This window comes from Pagrus pagrus, assembly GCF_965226575.1.
Source record: "Pagrus pagrus genome assembly, chromosome: 22".
In the NCBI taxonomy this organism is placed as follows: Eukaryota; Metazoa; Chordata; class Actinopteri; order Spariformes; family Sparidae; genus Pagrus; species Pagrus pagrus.
In genome coordinates this window covers 8,047,712-8,068,535 of record NC_140204.1, presented here as the reverse complement: position 1 = coordinate 8,068,535, position 20,824 = coordinate 8,047,712, and the positions used below count along the sequence as shown (strand labels likewise).

The 20,824-nt window shown below is 43.5% G+C and overlaps 1 protein-coding gene across 7 annotated transcripts in view; it reads right to left on the bottom strand.

Annotated features, from left to right (window-relative positions):
* Window positions 1-211: 211 nt before the first annotated feature.
* Window positions 212-20,824, bottom strand: part of clcn3 (chloride channel 3) — a 67,049-nt gene continuing 46,436 nt past the window's right edge. For 4 of the 7 annotated variants that reach the window (XM_084344624.1, XM_084344628.1, XM_084344629.1 and 1 more), the window contains 13 exons: window positions 16,415-16,575; window positions 15,308-15,407; window positions 14,162-14,349; window positions 13,391-13,513; window positions 12,329-12,535; window positions 12,154-12,234; window positions 11,811-12,063; window positions 10,948-11,240; window positions 10,674-10,860; window positions 9,915-10,313; window positions 9,507-9,723; window positions 7,841-7,916; window positions 212-3,888 (listed from right to left, as the gene is read on the bottom strand). In XM_084344624.1, the coding sequence (XP_084200750.1) occupies window positions 3,712-3,888; window positions 7,841-7,916; window positions 9,507-9,723; window positions 9,915-10,313; window positions 10,674-10,860; window positions 10,948-11,240; window positions 11,811-12,063; window positions 12,154-12,234; window positions 12,329-12,535; window positions 13,391-13,513; window positions 14,162-14,349; window positions 15,308-15,407; window positions 16,415-16,575 (2,462 nt within the window). In that variant the 3' untranslated portion in view covers window positions 212-3,711. Of the gene's footprint in view, window positions 3,889-6,290; window positions 6,310-7,840; window positions 7,917-9,506; window positions 9,724-9,914; window positions 10,314-10,673; window positions 10,861-10,947; window positions 11,241-11,810; window positions 12,064-12,153; window positions 12,235-12,328; window positions 12,536-13,390; window positions 13,514-14,161; window positions 14,350-15,307; window positions 15,408-16,414; window positions 16,576-20,824 lie in introns of all 7 variants that reach the window. The other 3 variants (XM_084344626.1, XM_084344630.1, XM_084344627.1) reach the window with 2 other exon arrangements.

Below are 20,824 nucleotides of genomic sequence, written 5' to 3'. Positions count from 1 at the left end.
TAAGTTGGTAAGTTCATTACTCTGATGCCTATTTTAATAGTTCTTTAAGTAATAAATACTGTTTGACGTTGAGGAAACGTGCATCTCGTTGCTACCAGTGCCAAAAATCATACGACCCAACACCCTTAAAATGTGTGAAGACATTATAACTTGTAAAACAATCCAGAGAATCTGTTAAAAACCCCAAATAAAGACCCAAACAGCCACCGGGTGCAACTTGAATATTTTTCTTAATTTTTAATTTAAAACAAAATTTTAATCTTTTACATATTTTGTTTTAAACGTACAATCAAACAATCAAATGTAATCATACATAAAATTCTTCATAATAATGCACAACTCTATCGAACACTATCCATAAATTAAAAAATAAAAAGGGAGAAAACATCGAGATCAGTATGAAATATAATGTTAGGCAACACCACTGGTTAACAAAGACGACGCCCTGCTGCCCGTCCACCTGCAGCAGGACCGCCACCGCAACGGAAACGAGTACACAGGATGAACCCGACCTTCCTCTCACACACACACACACACACACACACTCACACACATACACAGACACACAAACTGCCGCCGCTCAACACGTAAGGTGCTATTGTTTGTCCCCGCTTCACCATCGCTTGGTTTCCCCAACACGTCACATGAGGACAGAGGGAGCTTCTCGTGGGAGTAGCAGGTGTTACAGGATGAAACACCGGAGTGAAAAGCCTAAAAACCTTCGCCAGGCACTTGGCAGACGTAGAGACTTGATCTCAGTTGGTCATCGAGGTCGTGAGATGATAGACGTTAGAGTTAAAAACAGTAAAGATTGGATCATTATGGGCGCGACAGTTAATTCTCGACCATCAGCACTTTTCCTTCATGTTGGCCTCGAAGTGTTAGAGTTTAAAGTTTGATTATTTTGTCTTCATTTCTCTAATGTCGGCTTTTTATCTTTTAAAAACTGAGTAGTTTATCGGGAACATACAGGAGATAACGTCACTGTTTGTTTTAAATATAGACAGCTCAACTGTGACCACTGATGAGGAAAATAATTCATTTGACGGGGTCACAATTTAAATAAAAGTCATCTTGTCATAATTAATCTACATTTTTTTCACCTTTTTTCTGCCTAAAAAAAGTTTGGAAGAAAGTTTATAAGTTCTTCAGAGCTGAAGTATTTTGTCATTTATTAAACAAAACAAAAAAAGCCGAACATCTGCTGGTTAAAGCTTCTTAAACAGGAGGACTTTTAGCTTCACGATCATTACAGTTCGAATATGATTTTGGGAGAACAAAATGAGCAGTTTAGAGACGCTAACATGGGATATTTGTTGAATATGTTTTTATATTCAAATTAATTATTACAGTCTGTTTTTGTTTGAACATTAAACGATGTTTTGAATTTGTTTTTGTTGTTTTTTCTCGTTACTCTCCTCCTGTTCCTGAAAGGATTAATCATTAATGTGATTTATACAGCAAAAGAAAAAAAGGTCAAACATTTGCCTGTTCCAGCTTCTAAAATGTGAAGATTTATAGCTTCACTGTGGTTCATATCGTTATGATTCCTAAGTTTTTCTGTTCTGGAGCACAAAAAGAGCAATTTGGTGTCGTTAACTTCTACAACACTGACTCCAGATAAAGTGGGGATGCTGTGTAAGATGCAAATAAAAACAGAATACTTTGATTTGTAAAATCCTTTTTGACCGCTGCACAATTGAAAACAGAACAAAGACGAGATATTTAATGTTCAAAACTGATAAACTTTATTGTTTTTGTAAATATACACTTGTTGAGTTTCAGCCTGCAACACAAGAAGTGAGACAGCGTCCCAAGTGTTTGGATGTGGGGCCTCAAGTAATCTACGTTAGTTTATTTGAAAACGATTTTTGTTTGTTTGTTTGTTTGAACAACTAACAATCTTTTATTTTGGCTTCGGTTAGTTTTTCAAAATCTTAGTTACCTAAACTGTCCGGTGCTTTAAAGGTGCACTCCGTAGTTTTGGCAAATAAATCAAATTCAGAGAGGCAACATTTACAAAATGTAGAAGTTAATAATACAAACTCTAAATTATTTATTTGATCTACAGTATGTCTATAACAGAAAATAAACAAGAGGTCCTCACATGGTTTTAAGGTCCCCAGAACGCTGTCTGAAGTGAGAACGGAGGCGACTGCAAATGTAAGTTTAAAATCAACGAGTGAAGATCTTTTCTCTTCTGATTACAATTTCTTCTCCAAAACTACGTCGTGCACCTTAAACTTTCACCCATCTGCACACAAAGCAGATTAAACCCAACACTGTCGACTGAAAGTGTGACGTGGACGAGGTGGCAGATAGATAAAATATTGAGTCTTTGCTCAGGTGGAAAGTTTCTTGCGTACGTTAGATTCAAAAGAAGGATGTGATGGAGTGTTTCTACGATAAACTATGAGATGAATTTCTGTTTTCAAAGACGTGGACAGATTTCAGAAGTTAAAAATAAAACAAGAAGCGTCGCATCGACGCCGGCCTTTAACCGATCACTTAAAACAGTGCAGATTTCCAGTTTTGTTTCGCTTCAGGCCTTAAAAATTTTGACGATTATAGCGCGAAGAACGAGGAACAACAAGAGCAGAAGAAGAAGAAAAAAGGAAATCTCATATATTTGTTTTCCTGTAACAGAAACACAGAAGAACTCAACCTGGACACTTTTTCCTTTTTTCTCTCGTTTCTTTACTCGCACACTCGACCTGCCTTCAACTCACAGACATACACACACACACACACACAGGCTCAGAAATGAAAACACACACTAACAAAAGATCTTCACTTTTTTCCTTCTTGACAGCGAACATTGTTTTGTTCTTGAGATACAGAACCCATCTATGTCTCTCTACCGCCCTCTCTCTCTCTCTCTCTCTCTCTCTCTCCGACACACACACACACACACACACACACACACACGCACACACACTCACTCACACACACGCACACACGCTTGTCATAGCCATGTCATTCAGCCCGACGTGCACCGATGTGAGCAGCCGTGCGCCGTGTGATCGTGAGCTGCTGCCGTCGCCACGTGTTTCGGGGGGAGGAGGTGAGGTGAGGTGAGGTGCGAGCGCGCGTCCTCTCGGTTCCCGTGGTAACCTGGCTGGAATGTAGTGACACACACATGTTCTCACACGCACACACATGTAATTCACAGGTAAACAATGTATTTCTCTGGAGGACGGACAGGTCTGGTGTGTGTGCAGGGGGAAGGGGGGGCGCGGGGGGGCCTGGAGGTTAAAGGTCCCTCATCGCGTCCCTTAATTTCGGCGGTTCATTCTGACCTTTGACCTCTGCCAGGCGACCTCAGCGGACACAACAGGTGAGGCACACGAAGAGTGCAAACGGGTGTTTTCTGTACAGCTTAGGGAGTCTTACAGTGTGTGTGTGTGTGTGTGTGTGTGTGTGTGTGTGTGTGTGAGAAGAGAGAGAGCATGCATGTTTGAGGTGAGTGCAAAAGTGTGTTTCTGTGATTTGTGTGTGTGTGTGTGTGTAAAAAGTGCATTCCTCGTGTGTGCGTGTGCCTTCGACCCCGCGACCTCGTCGTGTCCTCAGCAGCCACGACGATAATAACAAAGTCTTTTTTATCTGTTCCCTCTCGTGGCCGGCTTAAAAGTCTCTGGGAGCCACAGTCGGTCGGCGAGGTTCACGGCCTACAAAGCTTCAAAACTAAAAAGAAACAAAAGGGTCCGAATGTCAGAGATTGGAGCCGTCCAGGAGGTGCACCTCCTCCTCCTCGCTGTCGTCTCCCCCTCCCCCCCGGCCGTCCTGGAAGGAGCGGATCAGTTGAACATGATGGACTCGGGATCTTGGTTTGCCATTTGAGCCATGTGACGCAGGATATCTTTTTTTGTGATAATACCAAGAAGCCGCCTGCAGAGGGAGACAAAGGACAGGGGAGGAGAGGAGAGGAGGAGAAGAGTGAGGAGGTGCTGGTGGTTTGCAGCAGGAGCGCAGGAGAGAAAAACATTGTCGTGTTTTTGTTGGCCGGGTGTGAATGTTCCCGATCAGAGGTGATTTAAGTCGGTTTATCGGAGGCGAATCATAAAAATCAGTTTGTGGTTTGGCGAGCCAACAAAAACACGACTCCCTGAGGAGGCAAAAGTCAGCAGGAGGAGAGGAAGAGGAGGTGAGAGCAGGTGTGAAAGAGCACCTCCTCTACCGGACAGCAGGGTGTCATTTTCAGACGCTGTTTTTATGTTATCGCTCCGAGAAGCTGGTGAGGAGGAAGAACTGGATCCTACGAGGAGACAGGAAGTGGTTGAACAGGAAGTGGAGAAAAGTTAGGACGTGTGAGGAGAAGAGGAGGAGACGACCTCGTCAGAGGAGTCAGAAAACTCGAGTATTTCCATCTTCTGCTACTTTATACTTTCACTCCGCTGCATTTTGGAGGCATATATTGTTCTTTTTACTCCACTACATTTAATTTCTGACTCGTGTGACCGAGCTGCCGCCGCCTCGTCCTCTTCTTCCTCTGCTATTTAACAAGTTTACCTGATCGACCCAGATAACAAGCCCGAGTCTGACTCAGTAACAAGTGTCTAAATATTCAGTTAGTCGAGATTATTCCTGCCGATTCAAGAGCACGTCTCAGGCCGGGGTGATTGTAGAAATGGCTTTGATTCGCCTGCCGTTTTAAACATTAGAAATAACCACTGACACTCGTGCTCTTGAATCCGGCTGTGAATGTGGTCTGAGGTCAAGTGAAGAGAAGCATCTGAAGCCAAACTAACCGAGTGCTACAGAGGTAGAGGAGAGCAGAGTTGGGTCCAAAAAGCTTTGCAGGTTTTGTTGTTTTATTTTTTATTCATTAGACGTTCAGCTTCATTTGAACCCTGGAGAAGGTGAACACAGTACAACAGACATTTGAACCCAGGTCTGAGTGAGATGACCTGTCGGGGGGGGGGCGGGGATCAGAGCTACAGCTACAGGCAGCAGGAGGCATGAAACACTGGTGAGACGTCACACTGTCTGACCCCGGGCTTCCCCAACCGCTGCTGAGATCTACGACTGCTCTCGTTCAACTTAAAACCAGAGAAGAAGACAGTCGTAGAGGGTTGGGACACCAGGTGCAGATCAGTGTGTATGTGAGGGGTCAGCCGGTGGAGGCGATGTCTCCCGTCAGCCAGCAGTTCTGTCTTGTTTTTATTAGAAAGACACATTTAAGACCTATTGAATGTATTTTAAATATGTTAGAACTACATTTTAACAAAACACATATTTTGCCAAAGCTTTAGATTTCCTACATTTCCCAGAATGACTCAGCAGCCATCAGAAAACAGGTAAAAATGTCCGAATGAAGTCATTTTGATGCTGCAACCACGTGAGAAATTAGTTTGTTTAGAAAGTTTCTTGTGTTTTACATCACAAAATATAAAGTAAAGTATATGGTAACACTTCTTATGTTTTTAATGAAATACCTTTTTAAATTTTATTTGCGATGCTTTTTTATACATTTGTGTATTTTCTTTTTTTCTTTCTCCATTTTTCTTTTGTTTAACCTTTTTTTGTCCACTGTTTCACATCATTATTGTTTTTTTTAATCTTTTTTTTCTCTCAAGTTCTGGATCTTGTTTGTTTTTCTTATAGGTTTTTATTGTAGACACTTTGTAACTTTGTTTTTTTGTATTGATTTATTTTTAAAAGACATTATTCATTTGTCTAGTTGTCTACTAGTTGTTTTCTATTTGCTACTTTGTCTTAAATCTGTTTTATACACATGGGAACATTGTGTGTGTATTAATGTGCTCTCTTGTTTAAGTTATTGGCTTGTTGTATGTTTTCAGTAGCCTGAAAATTAAATGAGTTTAACTATGTTAGAATAAAAGATCCTTGATCATACTGTCAACAGTTTGCTCTGACTAGTGGAACATAACTCTGTGTCCTTTTTAAACTCTTGTCTATAAATCAAAGGCGTGATTAAGTTTTTCCTTCTTTTTGAGAACATAAAGGTGTTTGAAGACGACAGGACGCTGCTGGCTCAGAGGAAACATCGTCAGGTTAAAGCACGAGATTAGTCAAAACTTCATCAGGGTCATTTCATCAGCACACGCTAACTAGCTAGCTAGCTAGGGTGACTACAGCACTAATAGCACCAATCAACACAACAACGTCACTCCATCACAGCATTCACCACCACTGCAGGATGAAGGGAAGTGTGGGAATGAATCTTATCACCAGAGATCATCTCCCTCCCTTCTACTGACAGACACCACCCCTCTACACAGTATTAAAAACAACGGTAGTCCGCTTTCCCAAGGCGGCTAGCTACTCGCCAAGTCAGATGTCGTCAATCTGCGGAGACCCAGGGGCGATACGGTGGGTTCGAGAGGGGTTTAAAGCAAAAACAAAAGAAGAGGAAAAAGCAGTCGTTAATGACGGTGTAGATAATTGAGGGAGGGTGAAGTCTTAAAAATGAAATGATGGACTATTGTCGTGAGAGGAAGATGGGAGACACACAACAGACATCATGGTTAAAATATCATATATTAACACATCTGAGCTATTTAATATAAATCAGAAAACATGATGTAGTTTGATGAACCTCTTATTAAAAGGTGCTAGCATGATGCAGCTGACACAGCACTAAGCAGAGCTACAGTAGCTACAGATGCACTGAGATGGAGATGAATTGCAAAGCTGCACTCTGTGAATCTACTGAGCCCTTTTCAGACATGGAAACTGGAACGCTGCTGGCTGAGGTTGTCTAAATTTATGGATTTTTGACACGACTGCGGCGTTAAAGAAGGGTCAATAGAGAGAGAAATGATTATAAATCTGTGTCTCAGGCATCATCCTTTTGTAAACTGTAAATTTAACTCTTTGTAGACAATTATCGTCACTACAGTTGAATGTTTGAGCTTCAACGATATGAAGAAAAGATTTCTCAGCTACACCAGTGATGGATTTTAAAACTTCTTTTGAGAGACTGTTAATCTCAGCGGCTTAATGAACGAGCATCGTTAGCTTCTCACTCGTCTCATCGACCCAGATTTCAGACGACATTTCATCATCATCATTAGATTTAGGGATTCTTGTAACTAAATGCTCTTTTCAGCTGTTGTGCAGCAAAACAAAAAGACTCAATTTAAATCTTTATAGGTTTGAGTTTTGTGCGCCTGTAGCCTTTGTACGGAAGCCAAAGGCGGCCATGACTGCAATTTTTTTAAAATGCCATCGTTAATTACTTCATCGTCTCGACAAAACAAGCTTTGTTAGGTTGAGATAACAAAATTATTAACTCATGATTTCAAGAAAGCCACAAAAAAATAAATAAAGATTACAAGTACGGCCGCTCTCTTCTTCCGTACCTTCACATTAATGTGACGCCATTCAATTCAGACCTGAGCCGTGTTGGAAATTTGATGTACAGATAAGCACATTAAGCTGCCAGCCCATCTAAATAATGAAGCACATGTCTGAAAGGGGCTCTAGACTGATGTGAGTGACAGTTCCCATCGAGGTCCGACGTTACAGGACCCAGAAAACAAAACAAAGCTTTTCTATACTACGACTCGTTGAATCTGCAACTGCTACCAGCGATGGAGATGAGGTCAGAGGACGTCTATCTACGGATGTCTGTCTGAGATGAACGACTTCATTAAAAAGGTGAATCCACACCAAAACAACCCACGAACAACAGAAGTGCCGACAGGAAGTGAAAGAAGAAGAAGAAAAGGAAGGCTCCGTGTTTAGCCGGGAACTGTCAACAAGTTTTTTTTTCACACCAAGTTTTCATGCAGCCCTCTTAAAGAGGCGGAGCCTAAGAGACAGGTGCAAAAGTAAGGGGAGGGGTCACATGTGTGAAAGGGGCGGGGCTAGTCACCAGGGGCTCCGTGTGCTGCTTGAGCTCCTCCAGATGCTCTAATATATTCTTCTTTGTGATGATGCCCAACACAATCCTGAAACACACACCCGTTACTCGGTAAACTGCCCAAAAAACAACAAACAAACAAACAAACAAACAAAAACAACAAACAGAAGAGAGACAGAGAGAGAACAGACAGCAGCAGCACAAAAACATACATAACAAGTGGAACTTAAAATGTTAACATAAAATACAACTCAAAGTTACACAACTCAATGAACACAAAACAACAAAACTTTAGAAGTTTAAAAATCAGTTTCACACATTATGTTGGAGACTTAATCTAATGAACTATTTTGTCTTTAATCGTGAGGTTTGAAGAGGTTTGACTCATCGCAGCCTCTTCTGCTGCAGTTTAACAGCTCCTGACTAGATACGAGCTCCTCGGGCGGCCTTACAATTATATCACAATATCTCAAAAGCACTTAAATACTCGGACTGGGCAAAAACAACTTGAATATTTTGGAGATGACTATTGAAACTGTGGATGTGGATCTAATCCAGAAAAGTCTTACGCTGTAGCGCAGCCTTTAAAACCAGGAAAAGACAACACTTACTTCACATCACAGTACGACAATATCTCAAAAAATCTGAGATGATTTATAGTCTCATATCACGATATTGTCCAGCCCTGATAATTCCTGATATTCAGAGAACGGTGCTGAACGGACACGCACATTAATTTGCACTTTATTTTCTGGACTTGTGTTTGAAATTTGCGCCAAATTTGGACGTAAAGTCGGTGAAGGATGAGTCCGGTGATATTCTATGTTTTTCTTAATTTCAATAAAACAACAATGAATTGATCCACATGAGTTTTGTTCGACTGTTTCTTCTTCTGTGCCACATTAAAACAATTTAAAGAACACATCAAGGAGACACATTTGAGCTAACATCATTATAAACATGGGCACTGTGGTGTCTGCTATTGTATATATTCAGTAAAACATGCACATGAATCCACAAGAAACAGTCCCAGCTGTTAAAGTGAATTACTCGAGAGAAATAAAACTATATCTCTGTGTCCTGTTTATAAAATGTACTTCTTGATAAGGAAGAAATGGGCTGTACTTTGTAAATTTGTTGTGAGAAAGAAAAACATAGAATAAGAACAGCTTCGTCCCTTAAAATGCATATAAAAAATAGTTCAACATAAATAAATTAAAACCACAGCTCCTCTCTGACAGAGGTGATCATCAGCTATTAAACACCATCTGTCCTGTAGTTCCTCGATCACACCAGCAGGTGTCTCTCTACAAAACCCAAAATCCTTCACTCAACCTGATCATGAGACATTTCTTCTCAGCTACTGTGAAGTTTCAGACCACAACATGATACCTGTTATGCAGCTGTAGTTAGTTTCAGCAGCTCGGTCTCTTCTACAGAGGAGACGTCTGTTATTGTTCAGTAGGGGGGGTAAAGGAAGTGCAGCACAGCGGTTAGGCCAGGCCATGCAGATTACAGGGTAAACCCAGGGACCTCCATGCAACACCAGACAGTGTGTACATGTCTGTCGACCTCGGGCGGGTCGGTCGATCATAACACCGCCAGATCGAAGGATGTGAGAAGGATTCTGCTCTCACGTCACATCCTTCCTCTTAACACACTTTCATTTCCTACTTACCCGTTGTGAGTGACCAGGCACTGGCGCAGCCCCAGCTTCCTGAAGATGTCCACCACGATCTCCATGGGGGTGTGGTCGGTGACGGTGAAGGGGCTCATGTCGAGGATGGAGCGCAGTTTGAGGGGCCGGGGGCTGTCGGCCGGTAGGGTGGGTGCATGCTGGGTGAAGTACACCCTGGAGTTCAACATGATGCCCTCCTGCTTGCGGCGAGCATTTTCTGTAGAGAAAGGAACGAGAAACACATATTTTGTTAGTTTTTAATCATTTCGCGGGTACTTTTTGCCCAAATAACTTAACTTAACTAGCTGCAGCTAAGGATTATTTTCATTTTCGGTTAATCTGACGAGCGAACAAACCTTTAAACCTTCAACAAACCTTCCTTGAAACGGTCCTCCCCTGCCGACTTACCTATAGCGATAGTGATGTCCCTGCGCAGAGCGAAGCCCACCAGCCTCTGGGACTCTTTGGACACTATCACAGGGAAACCATTATAACTGGTTTCATTGATGGTGGACTGCAGCTCCTCCACCGTCAGGTCGTCCTGCGTCAACACCGCTAACGGCGGGTCGCTGCGCCGAGGCCTCATCACCTCCCTGGCCAGCGTGGTGTGCGTGAACTCCTCCTTGGCGTCCAGGAAGGGATATCCGTTCAGACGGATGTGGGACTCGTAGATTCCCTCGCGGCCGAACGCGTCGCCCACCCACTTGCTGGTCATGACGGCGGCCATGAGGGGGACGATGTACTCCAAGCCGCCGGTCAGCTCGAAGACGATGACGACCAGGGAGACGGTCATACGGGTCACACCACCTGAGGACAGATTTGACTTGTTGTTCAAAATTATACATTTGTTGGTTTTTCACGATTCAGTCATGGTACATTAAGAGAAGATCAATTGAGAGATGCCTTATTGATTAAATAACTGATAGGAAGGATGTTTTTTGTCTAATTTAGTGAATTAAATACCTGCATGTAAATCCAATATTGCAAAGTAGCAGAAATGCCCCAAATATTCTGATACAACCAGATATTCAAGGCAGGAGTGAAAAAATATATCAAAATATTTTGGGTTAATACAGTTTTATTGTCTCACAGTATACATAATATCGCCCACCCCTTGGCACCGAATAAACAAGCATCGACACAACATTTCTTTATCTGCTGACTCACCCAGACACGCCGCGGCGCCCACCATGGCGTACAGCCCTGGAGTGATGCAGTCGGCTCCCACCTCGCACCACTCTTTGAACAGGAACCAGTCGTGGTGATAGTAGGCGAGCTGCTCCATGGCGATTCCGACGATCCGCCCTGCGATCGCCCCGATGGCCATGCTGGGGATGAACAAACCCGACGGTACCTGAGGATGACAAGCGAGAACTTGTTCAGTTCTGATGAAGACATGTAGGTTGAAATAAATCCGCCTCGTTTGGATAAAAACACCCACCTTGAGCCCAAAGGTGAATATGGTCATGATGATTTTGAAGATGAGCGCCAGGCAGAGCTGCCACATGGCGGCGTAGACGCCGGGCCCTGCCGGCCGGTTGGGGTTGTCGCTGAAGGCCTTGCTGCCGTTCATCTGGCTGCGGTACTGGCAGAGCTGCGAGGACTCCAGCGGGCCGCAGTCAGTGAACAGCTCCTTTATGAGCTCGCTGGTGTTCTGACGCGTGTACGGGTTTGGGAAAGCAAACACAGCTGTGATGGCTGCCACCAAGATCACCTCCAACACAGGGTACTTGCCTGAAAAGAGAGGAACAACGGAGTCAAATACTGGTGAATTTAAATGCTTCAGCCACGACAATTAAGGCTTTTTAAAGGTGCATTATGTAGTTTTGGGACGGACATTTTAATCAGAAGAGAAAGATCTTTATTTACAGGGTCGAAATAAACAAACTCTTTGTTTTCAGCAGTTTAAATCTTTAAAAGTTAGTGTTCTTGTACAAAAATCAAAATTGTGTTAATATATCTTCAATGCCATTCAACAGGCAAACAAAAAGAAGCACTTTCATGCTAACAAAGAGAAGAAGTCAGATGATATTGACTTGATTTGACTAACTCAGACTGCTGAAGCTTCATACCAGCCATGGGAGGATCAGCAAGACAGCAAGAAAAACCTGTTTAAATGTTCAGACTGTTGTTTTAAATCTAAAATTGTCTCTCTTGACATTAAATGTGTCACAAATGACTTAAGTCATGAGTCATGTCATCTTTGCTTGGAACATTAAAGAGACTGACTTCAGGACAGCCCTTCACAGACCTTCAAACACCTGCGCTGGCTGACACATCCAAAGGTCAAGTCAAAGCACTTACCGAAGCGTGTCGACTTGCGCCGCCGGCACCAAGCGATGTTTGCTCGGATGAAGAACGCTCCCCAGAGGCCTCCGAAGACTCCCAGCAGGATGAAAGGGATGAGCTCAAACAGGTACCACGGCGTGTGGTACTCCACGTAGAACAGCACCAGGCGGCTGTTACCAAACGGGTTGATGGAGCGCAGGACGAAGGCGGCCACCAGGGCAGCGAAGAAGGAGCGCCACAGCGTCTTGAGAGGGAAGTAGTAGCTCACCTGGAGAAGAGACAGGAGAGTTTACAAGATTAGCTGCGGTTAAAAGTCGTTCCTGGTTAGTATACGAGTCCATAACGACGTGTGCTGCACCTCCTCCAAGCTGAAGAGGACTCCTCCGATCGGGGCTCCAAAAGCAACAGACACTCCGGCCGCAGACGCAGCAGAGAGAACCTGAGAGGACAAAACAAAAGCACCTCAGCTGACTCCAAAACACAGCTAGACATCATAACAATATAATTAATCTGTTGGACTTCTTCTCTCTCACCTCTCGTTTCTTGGCCTCGTTCTTGCTGTACTTGGGGAAGAGGTAGGAGAAGATGTTCCCACAGCAGCAGGCCACGTGGACCAGGGGGCCCTCCTTCCCCAGGCTGAGGCCAGACGCCACAGCCAGCACCAGAGTGATGGTCTTGATCATCAGGGTCCACTTGCCTAGGTAGCCCCGGATGATGAACCCACTCAGGATGGTCTTGATCTGCGGAGAGAAGACAACCAAAGGTGACCAGTTAAAATCAGAAGACTGGTGGTGACACTCGACCTCCACCTCTAATAAAAAATTTCAAGCGTCCTTTTTGATTTCTTTAAGTAAACTTCACTCAGGTTTTGCTTGAGCTGCACCTCTACCTCCTGCTCAAAGTCACCATCGACCACACACTTGGCTCGGCATTGCAGCTCCAGCACTCTTGTTCCCATGGCAACAAAAGCTCACCTCAAAATGTCTTTTTTTCACGGTACGGTCGAACCTGTCACGTCTCCCTGCTGCCCACTGAATTAACAATTTTAAGCCACTTCAAGACATTACGGGGAATCCCAGAAGCATGACGACACAGAGCGCACACAACTCATCCGACCACTTTCATGGGGCGTTAAGAGGCAGCTGCGGAGATTTATAGGCGCTCTGTTTCATGTGCTACTGCTTGGCCCAGAGCAAATTGATCAGACATGAGAAAATAAGAGAGACTGTTGATGTTCTGTTCTGTCTCTCGGCTGTTTCAGAGCGAAGGACCTCGTACAGAGACAGAAAAGACATTCAGACGCATAAAGAGATAACCTGCCGACCTCATTAGTTTGATAAAACCGAAACGTTCTGTGGCAAAAAATAATTTGGGGATGTGTGACTGAACAAAAACATGCCTGCCAGGAATCTTCAATTGATTATCTATCAAAAAGCTCCTAAATGAAAAAATGGCGCTGCTTGAAACGTTGCTGCATGAAAGCCAACTCTCAGCTCTTGGATGTTTGGAGTTTTTCCCCACAAACGACTTCAATGCACCAACCGAGGAGAGAAAACAAAGCCACATACTGTATGTGAAAGCGACATTTTCCTCACCTCAGGGATCCCCGAGCCGCAGGCGTAAGGAGCAAACACCTTGACCAGACAGACGGCCAGGAAGGCGAAGGACAGAGCCCAGTAGATGTACATGAAGTAGTTCATGATGTATGAGCCCGGCCCCTGCAGAGAGGTGAGGAAGAGGAGAGCAGCAGGAGTGAGAATAAACTCACCGGTGACAAAAACAGACATATACTAAACTGATTATTATTTATACGTTAACACCGTCACTTCCGCCAAATTTGGACACATTATACAAACTTTATCGTTATATTTTCCCATTTCTGAGATAATTAGTCGATAATTTGTTCACATTTATTTTCTGAAAAAAGCCGATATTCAAATAAAGGCCTGATAAAACACAGATATGTGGTCGAATTCCCCGTAGTTTACACATCGATTACACCAGAACAACAGCAGAGTCACCACTTTTATTGTTGCTTGTTTTAGTTTTCATCCACTAATTATTTTTCAGTCAGTTTTGTTATCGCGGGTAAGCTATTGTTGTTAAATCTCAACACTTCCTGCATATATTCAATTATTCTTAACATGGTTTTGTACTGATGAAACTACATTTCTGAATTCAGGTAAACATGGAGAAAGTTCTGAGGTTGCATTTGCAGCAAAGAAAAGCAAATCAGGAAAATAACGAGGCTAAAATATAAAAGAAACATATACTCAATTAAAATAAAGGCCTGGGTATACGGCAACTCATGCTATCAAGCCTCAGAAAAATGCAGTCGCTAACATCCCCAGCATGTGTTAGTCTACCTCGGCCTGCCCCAGTATTAGCTCAGCCCAGCTCTTCCACTGAGGACACTTGTCCCGCTCAGCGAACGTGGTCTCATTGGACGTCCAGCAGCACTGCTCGTGGTTGAACCACATGGCGCTCAGACACACGCCCTCCTTCAGGTCGTTCATCCAATCAGCAGCAATGTCAATCAGGCCAGCCAAAGCACCTGGCAGGAGGAGGGAACGAGGAAGGAAACGAGGGGCGAAGAGGTGAAGGCAGGAAAAGAGAAAAAGAGGCAGAGGCAGTTAGCATGCTAGTTCTGCTTAACTGGTATCAATTAAGAACAGCAAGGTCGACCCAAGTCTGTAAAAGTCGGTGTTAATTTGAAGATGAATACAAAAATACAAAATGAAACCTGACAAAGCCCAGATGAACTCTCTTCATCTGCAGCTTCCTAAAATTTTGTGTAATCACGACAGGCGCGTTACTCTTAAATATGTAAATTTGGTAAATATGGTCTGATTTAATTTCAAATATAGGACTAAAATCATCTGTGATAGAAAACATGATGGAAATATGACATTTTTCTGTCTGTTTCTGTATTAATGTGTGCAGGGTTACTTCAGATCTGTACGGAGCGATGGGGAGACTTCATTTACTGCCACTTTATTCAAAGAAAATCTTTTGTCTCTCCTCTTAGAGTGGAAAAAGTTGTCTCATTTCTAATGCAATATCTCAAGATGCCCAGAAAAATATGTTGATGGCAACACAGTTATGGGCTCATTAAGCAAAAGTTAATCAGTACCAGAGACCTTTTATCATCTAAGATTTGGACAAAAAGATGGTGGCACTATTCCCCCTTCCTGTGTCCCGGATCTAAAGAGAAGCTTTACCATTAGAAATAAAAAAGCCTTGACTAACTGGTGCTCACAGGGGATTACAAAGGCCTGTGTGTTATCTCTCTTTGTATGGTCATAGAGATATACATCATTTGTGCATATGATGCTACTATGCCGAGGCTTCTGTTTGTGTTTGTGAGCGAGTGGTTAAATGTGAGCGAGAGAGACCAAGAGAAAAGACAGAGCGTGAGCTGCTCGAGGCGAAGCATGTGAGAGTCACCAGCGGAAGAGATAACGGCCGTGTGAGTGCGTTTGTGTTGTATGTGTGTGACATGTGTGTGTTACCTGAGGCCAAGCCGGTGAGCGTCACCACCAGCCACCCGGACCAGGCGTCGTACAGGCTCTTTGTGAACTCCCATGCCGACTCCTTTTTCTTACTGTTTATCTATAAACACGCAGGAAACAGTGAACAAAAGCTAAATTACACACACATAAAACACAGGAAGCAAAATTAATATGCTCATGAGAAACTGAGTGTAAGTGACTGATACTGGCAGCAGTGCAAGTAGGTCAAAGGTTCATAACTACTCCAGTGATAAGCAGTCATTCAGCTATCTGCTCTACTATGGAAGGATTCCTGCTGCTGCCTCAATAAAATAGTTTGTAACAGTATTTTAAGACCAGGTTATAAAAACAATGTTTGCCAAAGAACATACATACAAATCAAACAAGTGAAGCAATTCTCAGAGGTACGGTTTCTAGTAGTCGGGCAGTAAACCACTTCTGGAAAGCGCGCTGTAGAGTTGTGTCAATATTTGGATAGACGTGTTGACAGAGTGAGGTTTTATCAGTGACGGGGAGATGTAGGACAGAAGGCTGACGGTTCATTCATGGGTTAGGGAGATTTCTATATCGAGCATGAAAGTTCATACTTGACCTTCGTCTTGGTCTCAGACTATGTTTAGTAGTGACTTGCTCGAATAACTCAACTTTTTCTGCCAATAGTTTTGATATTTAATTATTTTTCCTGTGTTTACTTGCAGATAAAATATCGTCTTCTGTAGGTTCGCTAGGTTTTGTTATTTTCCTTTTCCTGTTCAGCCATTCGGGCTAAAACTGCTGATCCAAACGACCCAGTTCGTCTTTTGTGCGACCCACAGGAAGTGTGTGATACATCACTTCCTGCGCAGCGGAGGATTTCTTGCTGACACCAGCTAATGTCAAAAAGCTGTATGAACTGGAAATGGGCTGATATAGCGAGCGATGAGAATCAATTTGAACCTCGTATCACCACTACTTCTGTGCTTCAAACACAAGAGATGTGGACTTGAGACTAGGCAACTGAAGGTGACCATCCAACAAGAAGTTCTGATGAAGCAAGCCCGTTTACCCGTTTGAAGTTTACTGCGACCTTAAAAGTTTAAGGTTGCATTGTTGCTTTAGTCTCCTCACCTTCCGGTGCCTCTCGCGGTCCTTGCACTTCTCACGGACCCAGTCGATGGTGTGGAAGTCGTCGTAGGTCCCCACACCAGGGATGGGCTCCTCTAGGAAGTCCAACAGGTGGGTGGTGCTGCTGGGTGCCCCGCCCCCGTTAGACATGACGTAATTAGACGCTGGAGACAGAAAGAGAAAGAGATCAGTGAGTGTTCGATTCTATATATTACAGAACGACTGCGATTCAACACATTTTATAAACAGAAAATGTTTAGGACAATGTTAAAAGCTTGTAGTGTCCTTTTTGCTGCTGAGCGCGCTTTATAAACGCCAATTAAAAGAAAAGAGATCCATCCCAGCGATGCTGCCTGTTGCCGCAGCATATTAAAGCTCCTCGATTATCCGTCTCATCAGAAACGCTGCAGAGCTAAAACAGTCACCAACGAGATATCACGGCACAGTCAGAAACACAGCTAACACTGAGAAAACCCTGTGAGGCCTGCGGTCCATCATCTGGAACAAAAACGATACAGGAGCTGTTGTTTTCTGCACCGCTGAAACCTCTGGATGAGTAAACTCCTGCAGGCCTGAGCTGCAGATCACTGTGTGTGTAGGTGGATGCATCTATCTGCCGGCAGTCTTATATTTTACATTTTGAACAACAAAGTCAATCAGCATCTTTTACCAAAAGCTCTTTCTGTACAAGATGAAGCAAATTACGTTTTAATTGTATCTAAAAAGCTTCAGCAGATTCTTTGTTGGCCTTTTCCTGGAGTCATTAAAATCCTCCGTCTTTTAAAACATAAATAAACTTTAACTAATTGGACGTCTGGCGGTCTCGCTGGCGCTGCCCTGATTGTATCAGCATACAGACCGCGAGACAATGTGGTCGTCTATAGGCCCAATTACCATTTACGGTCAGTTCAGTAATGACTTCAACATGACTATGACTGAGTGACTGAGCGAACATTGTCTGCTGGCTTTTAGAAGATTGTGCCGATACTATAAGAAGAAGAGTACAGTTGAGTTTGAGACAGTAAATGCTACTGATTAGGTCTGATCGGTTCTGTCTGGATGAACGGACTCAGTCTAAAAAGGAGGGACAGGAAGACACATCGACTCACATCAGCACACGCAGTAACGTGAAGAGGAGAAGCAGCCGACGGGCCGATTCTCTCTGCCTCTTCTCTGGAAATATCGCAGGATTTGCATGGCTGCCATTTGGCTTCCCTGGCTGAGTTGGCTGCATGATGCAACATTTCTTACATAAAAGAAAGTAAAAACTAGTTTTTCATATTATACACGAGTCAAGAATGGGATCAAAAATCCTCTTAATCATCTTAGTTATTGCTGTAATTCAGTGGGGCCTTCATGTGAGGTTTAACGCTGTGTCACAACTTTAAGCGTGTTTGATAAATTAGGGAGAGCCCGTCCTCCCACGTTTGAGATTGTCACAAAAGCTGAGCCTAATCCTCCTACTTGTGACGACACAAATATGTGAGACTTCTTCTTCATCTGCACAAAGGCACAAAGGCAGTACATTGTGAAACCAGGACAAAAGGGAGGCAGAGAGAAACAGACACGTTTTCGCTTTAAGAAGAACAAAGAAAAATATGTGCTACTACGGGTCAAAATAATGACGGGGCACGCGTTCAAGTGCGACTTGTTTCTCCTGTCTGTGTGCATTCAGCAATGTCACGTTCATTCATGTGAGAAAGCACTGAACACAGGAAGTACACAGTCTAACAAATATGGTTTAAAGGCCCTTAATTAAAATAAACTGTGGCAGTCTAGTCCAGTGAAAGGGCAGTTAGCATCTTTAGCTGGAAAACTGTAACTTAACAGCGAGCCAAAAAGCACTGGGGTGGTGCTGGCTGGGTGTGGTGTCACTGCTGCAGGGTGATAACTTCAACCGCCAGAGCATGAAAGAAATGATATTTTCAGATGGTGTTCAGTTATTCGGAAACCAACGACAAATTAGATTCCTCAAAGCCAAACAGGAGCGCAATGCAAGGTAGAGCTGCAATGATTAGTCGAATAATGGACTGGTCTGTCGAAAGAAAATGTTTTGCCAACTATTTTGATGATCGATTAACCATTGCAGGCACTTTTCAAGCCAAAATGTGAAACATTTGCTGGTTCTAGCTTCTTAAATGTGAGGATTTGCTGCTTTTCTTTGTCATTATATCACTATTATTCATTTAATTGTGAATATAATGACAAATACTGTAAGCTACAGCTCTGATGAAAGGCCTTTTCTTTCATCAGTCAGACTTGTCCTTTGAAAACAACCTAGAAGATACTTCCTGTATTGTTACACATTAAGCTGAGGCCACACGAATGTTGTAATATGGTAAGAGTCCATCTCCACTGTGCAGTCAGACACACATCAGTCAGCCATGTTGCTGCACAGGGGACAGCAGTGGATGTTACTGATAACGATTATCGATTAGTTGTTTGGTCTCTAATGTGAGATGACGTCATCAAATGTCTTTTCAAATTCAGTTTAGCATCACAGAAGAGAAGATTTTTTGATCTGTAACTATATTAAACAAAGTAACCTCAATATGTTTCATTTATTGGCTCTTACACGGCTAAAGACAAAGGTGTGACTGCAGGGTGAGAGTGATGCCAATCGATCGACATACCACCGTCAATCGAGGCATCTGAACAGCAAACATACACATTCCAGTCCACAACACAGATTTCTAATCTCCGACTGGAGCAGGGTCATAACAAGGACTCATTCATGGCTGTTAAACCTCAGTAATCTGCATTAAACATTAAAACGAATCCCTTCGATGGCTCTAACCAGCGCCATAAAACAGATCGCAAAGTGGCATCGGTGCATCTGCATCCTTTCCATGCATGTGTTACCGTACAATAAATGAGCTACTCAGGCAGTTAAAAATGAGACGATGCCTTGTGTCAGATTACATACATCTCAGTCTGGAGACATAAGCAGAAGATGAGAGTTCCCACACTGCCGATGTGGGCCATGACAGAGCCTTCGAAAGAGCTTATTAACTCATATCACTGCCTTTGATGTTTGATGGGACGTGGGAGAAGAGAAATAACTCCCTTTTGCTGAGAATTTCTGTAAGACGCAGGAACAAGACGGTCAAGCGCAGCTTTCATCTGACCAGCTGATGCGTGTCGCGTCCAGAGACGAGAAAAGGGAAGCGAGCGTGTGAGCTGTTGCGGAGTCAGCGGCAGTGAGAGTGTCAGGCTTGGCATGGAGACGATACCGTCATTCTCCATTTTGATTTAAGAATAACGGCTACGGTCTGGACTGTACAGGGATAAGGTGTGTAAGTAAAGAGGAGTTTGGATGACAGTGACTCAGTTGTTGACTCAGCAAAAGTGGTTGGATACAGAGGTCTGACATATGACCTTTCAGTCAAAGAAAAGGAGATTTTAATTTAATGCACATCTGCATCGTTGTACCCCTTTTCAACCAAGGTAGTTTGCTGGTCTAGCACAAAGAACCGCTTACTGAAGTTGGGGAGGATTTCTCTTCAGAGCGTTGTGACCTTGTGCATCCAGCTGCTTGCAGGGTCTTTGAGGACAACCTGCTCCAGTCGGCATGAGTTCTGAGTCAGGACAAAGGGAGCCAAAACAAATCCTGTGTTTCCTGAATACACTTGAGGATTAATCTGGACCGAAGATTTATATGGATTGAATGAGATGGCGACAGTAACGGCTTTGCAGTTCATGTCGGCGCACCTTTAGGTTTTGGCGAGCAAGCGACTCAGTAACTCGATGATGCCCTCCGACAAGAGAACGTCTTTGCTGAACAGCATTTAACAAATCTCAATCTGACATCAAATTATCTAATGTTGATGTATTAGAAGAAAATAAACCAACAATCAACAAACAAGATCCAGAAGTGCACATTTCATTGAGTGCTTTATTTATCACACCAAACATATAATTAAAATGCAGACAGAGGGGGGCACAGAGATTCATACGGAGATAAAACTTTAAATGTCAACAACTCAGCAGCATCCGTCTCTGAAGACAACGCAGCACAAACATAAGACTGCAGCTCTTCACTGCAGTGACTACTGCAAAACGTCCACCTCACCAGTAAGAACAGAAAGGACGTGGCTTAATTAGAAGGGAACGCTTTCAACTTCCAGTAAGAAACGAGGGATTTGGCTGATGAGATAAATCAGCGGCGCTCCTACTGATGCTGCTGCACTCCTGGCACCCGTCAGGATCTTGGAGCCAAGCGAGGGTGACGCCGCTGAAACAGAGCCAGACGGGGGGGACTGCATACGAGCACGTCGGCAGCATCGTGCTCCAACGGTTCAGCCGGGCACGCAGACAACAAGACTTCAGTTTCGTTCCCCTGTGCATTAGTACAGTGACACAGCGATTCTCATCTGCCTGCGTCAGGACTTCAAGCCACATCAGTGCACACAC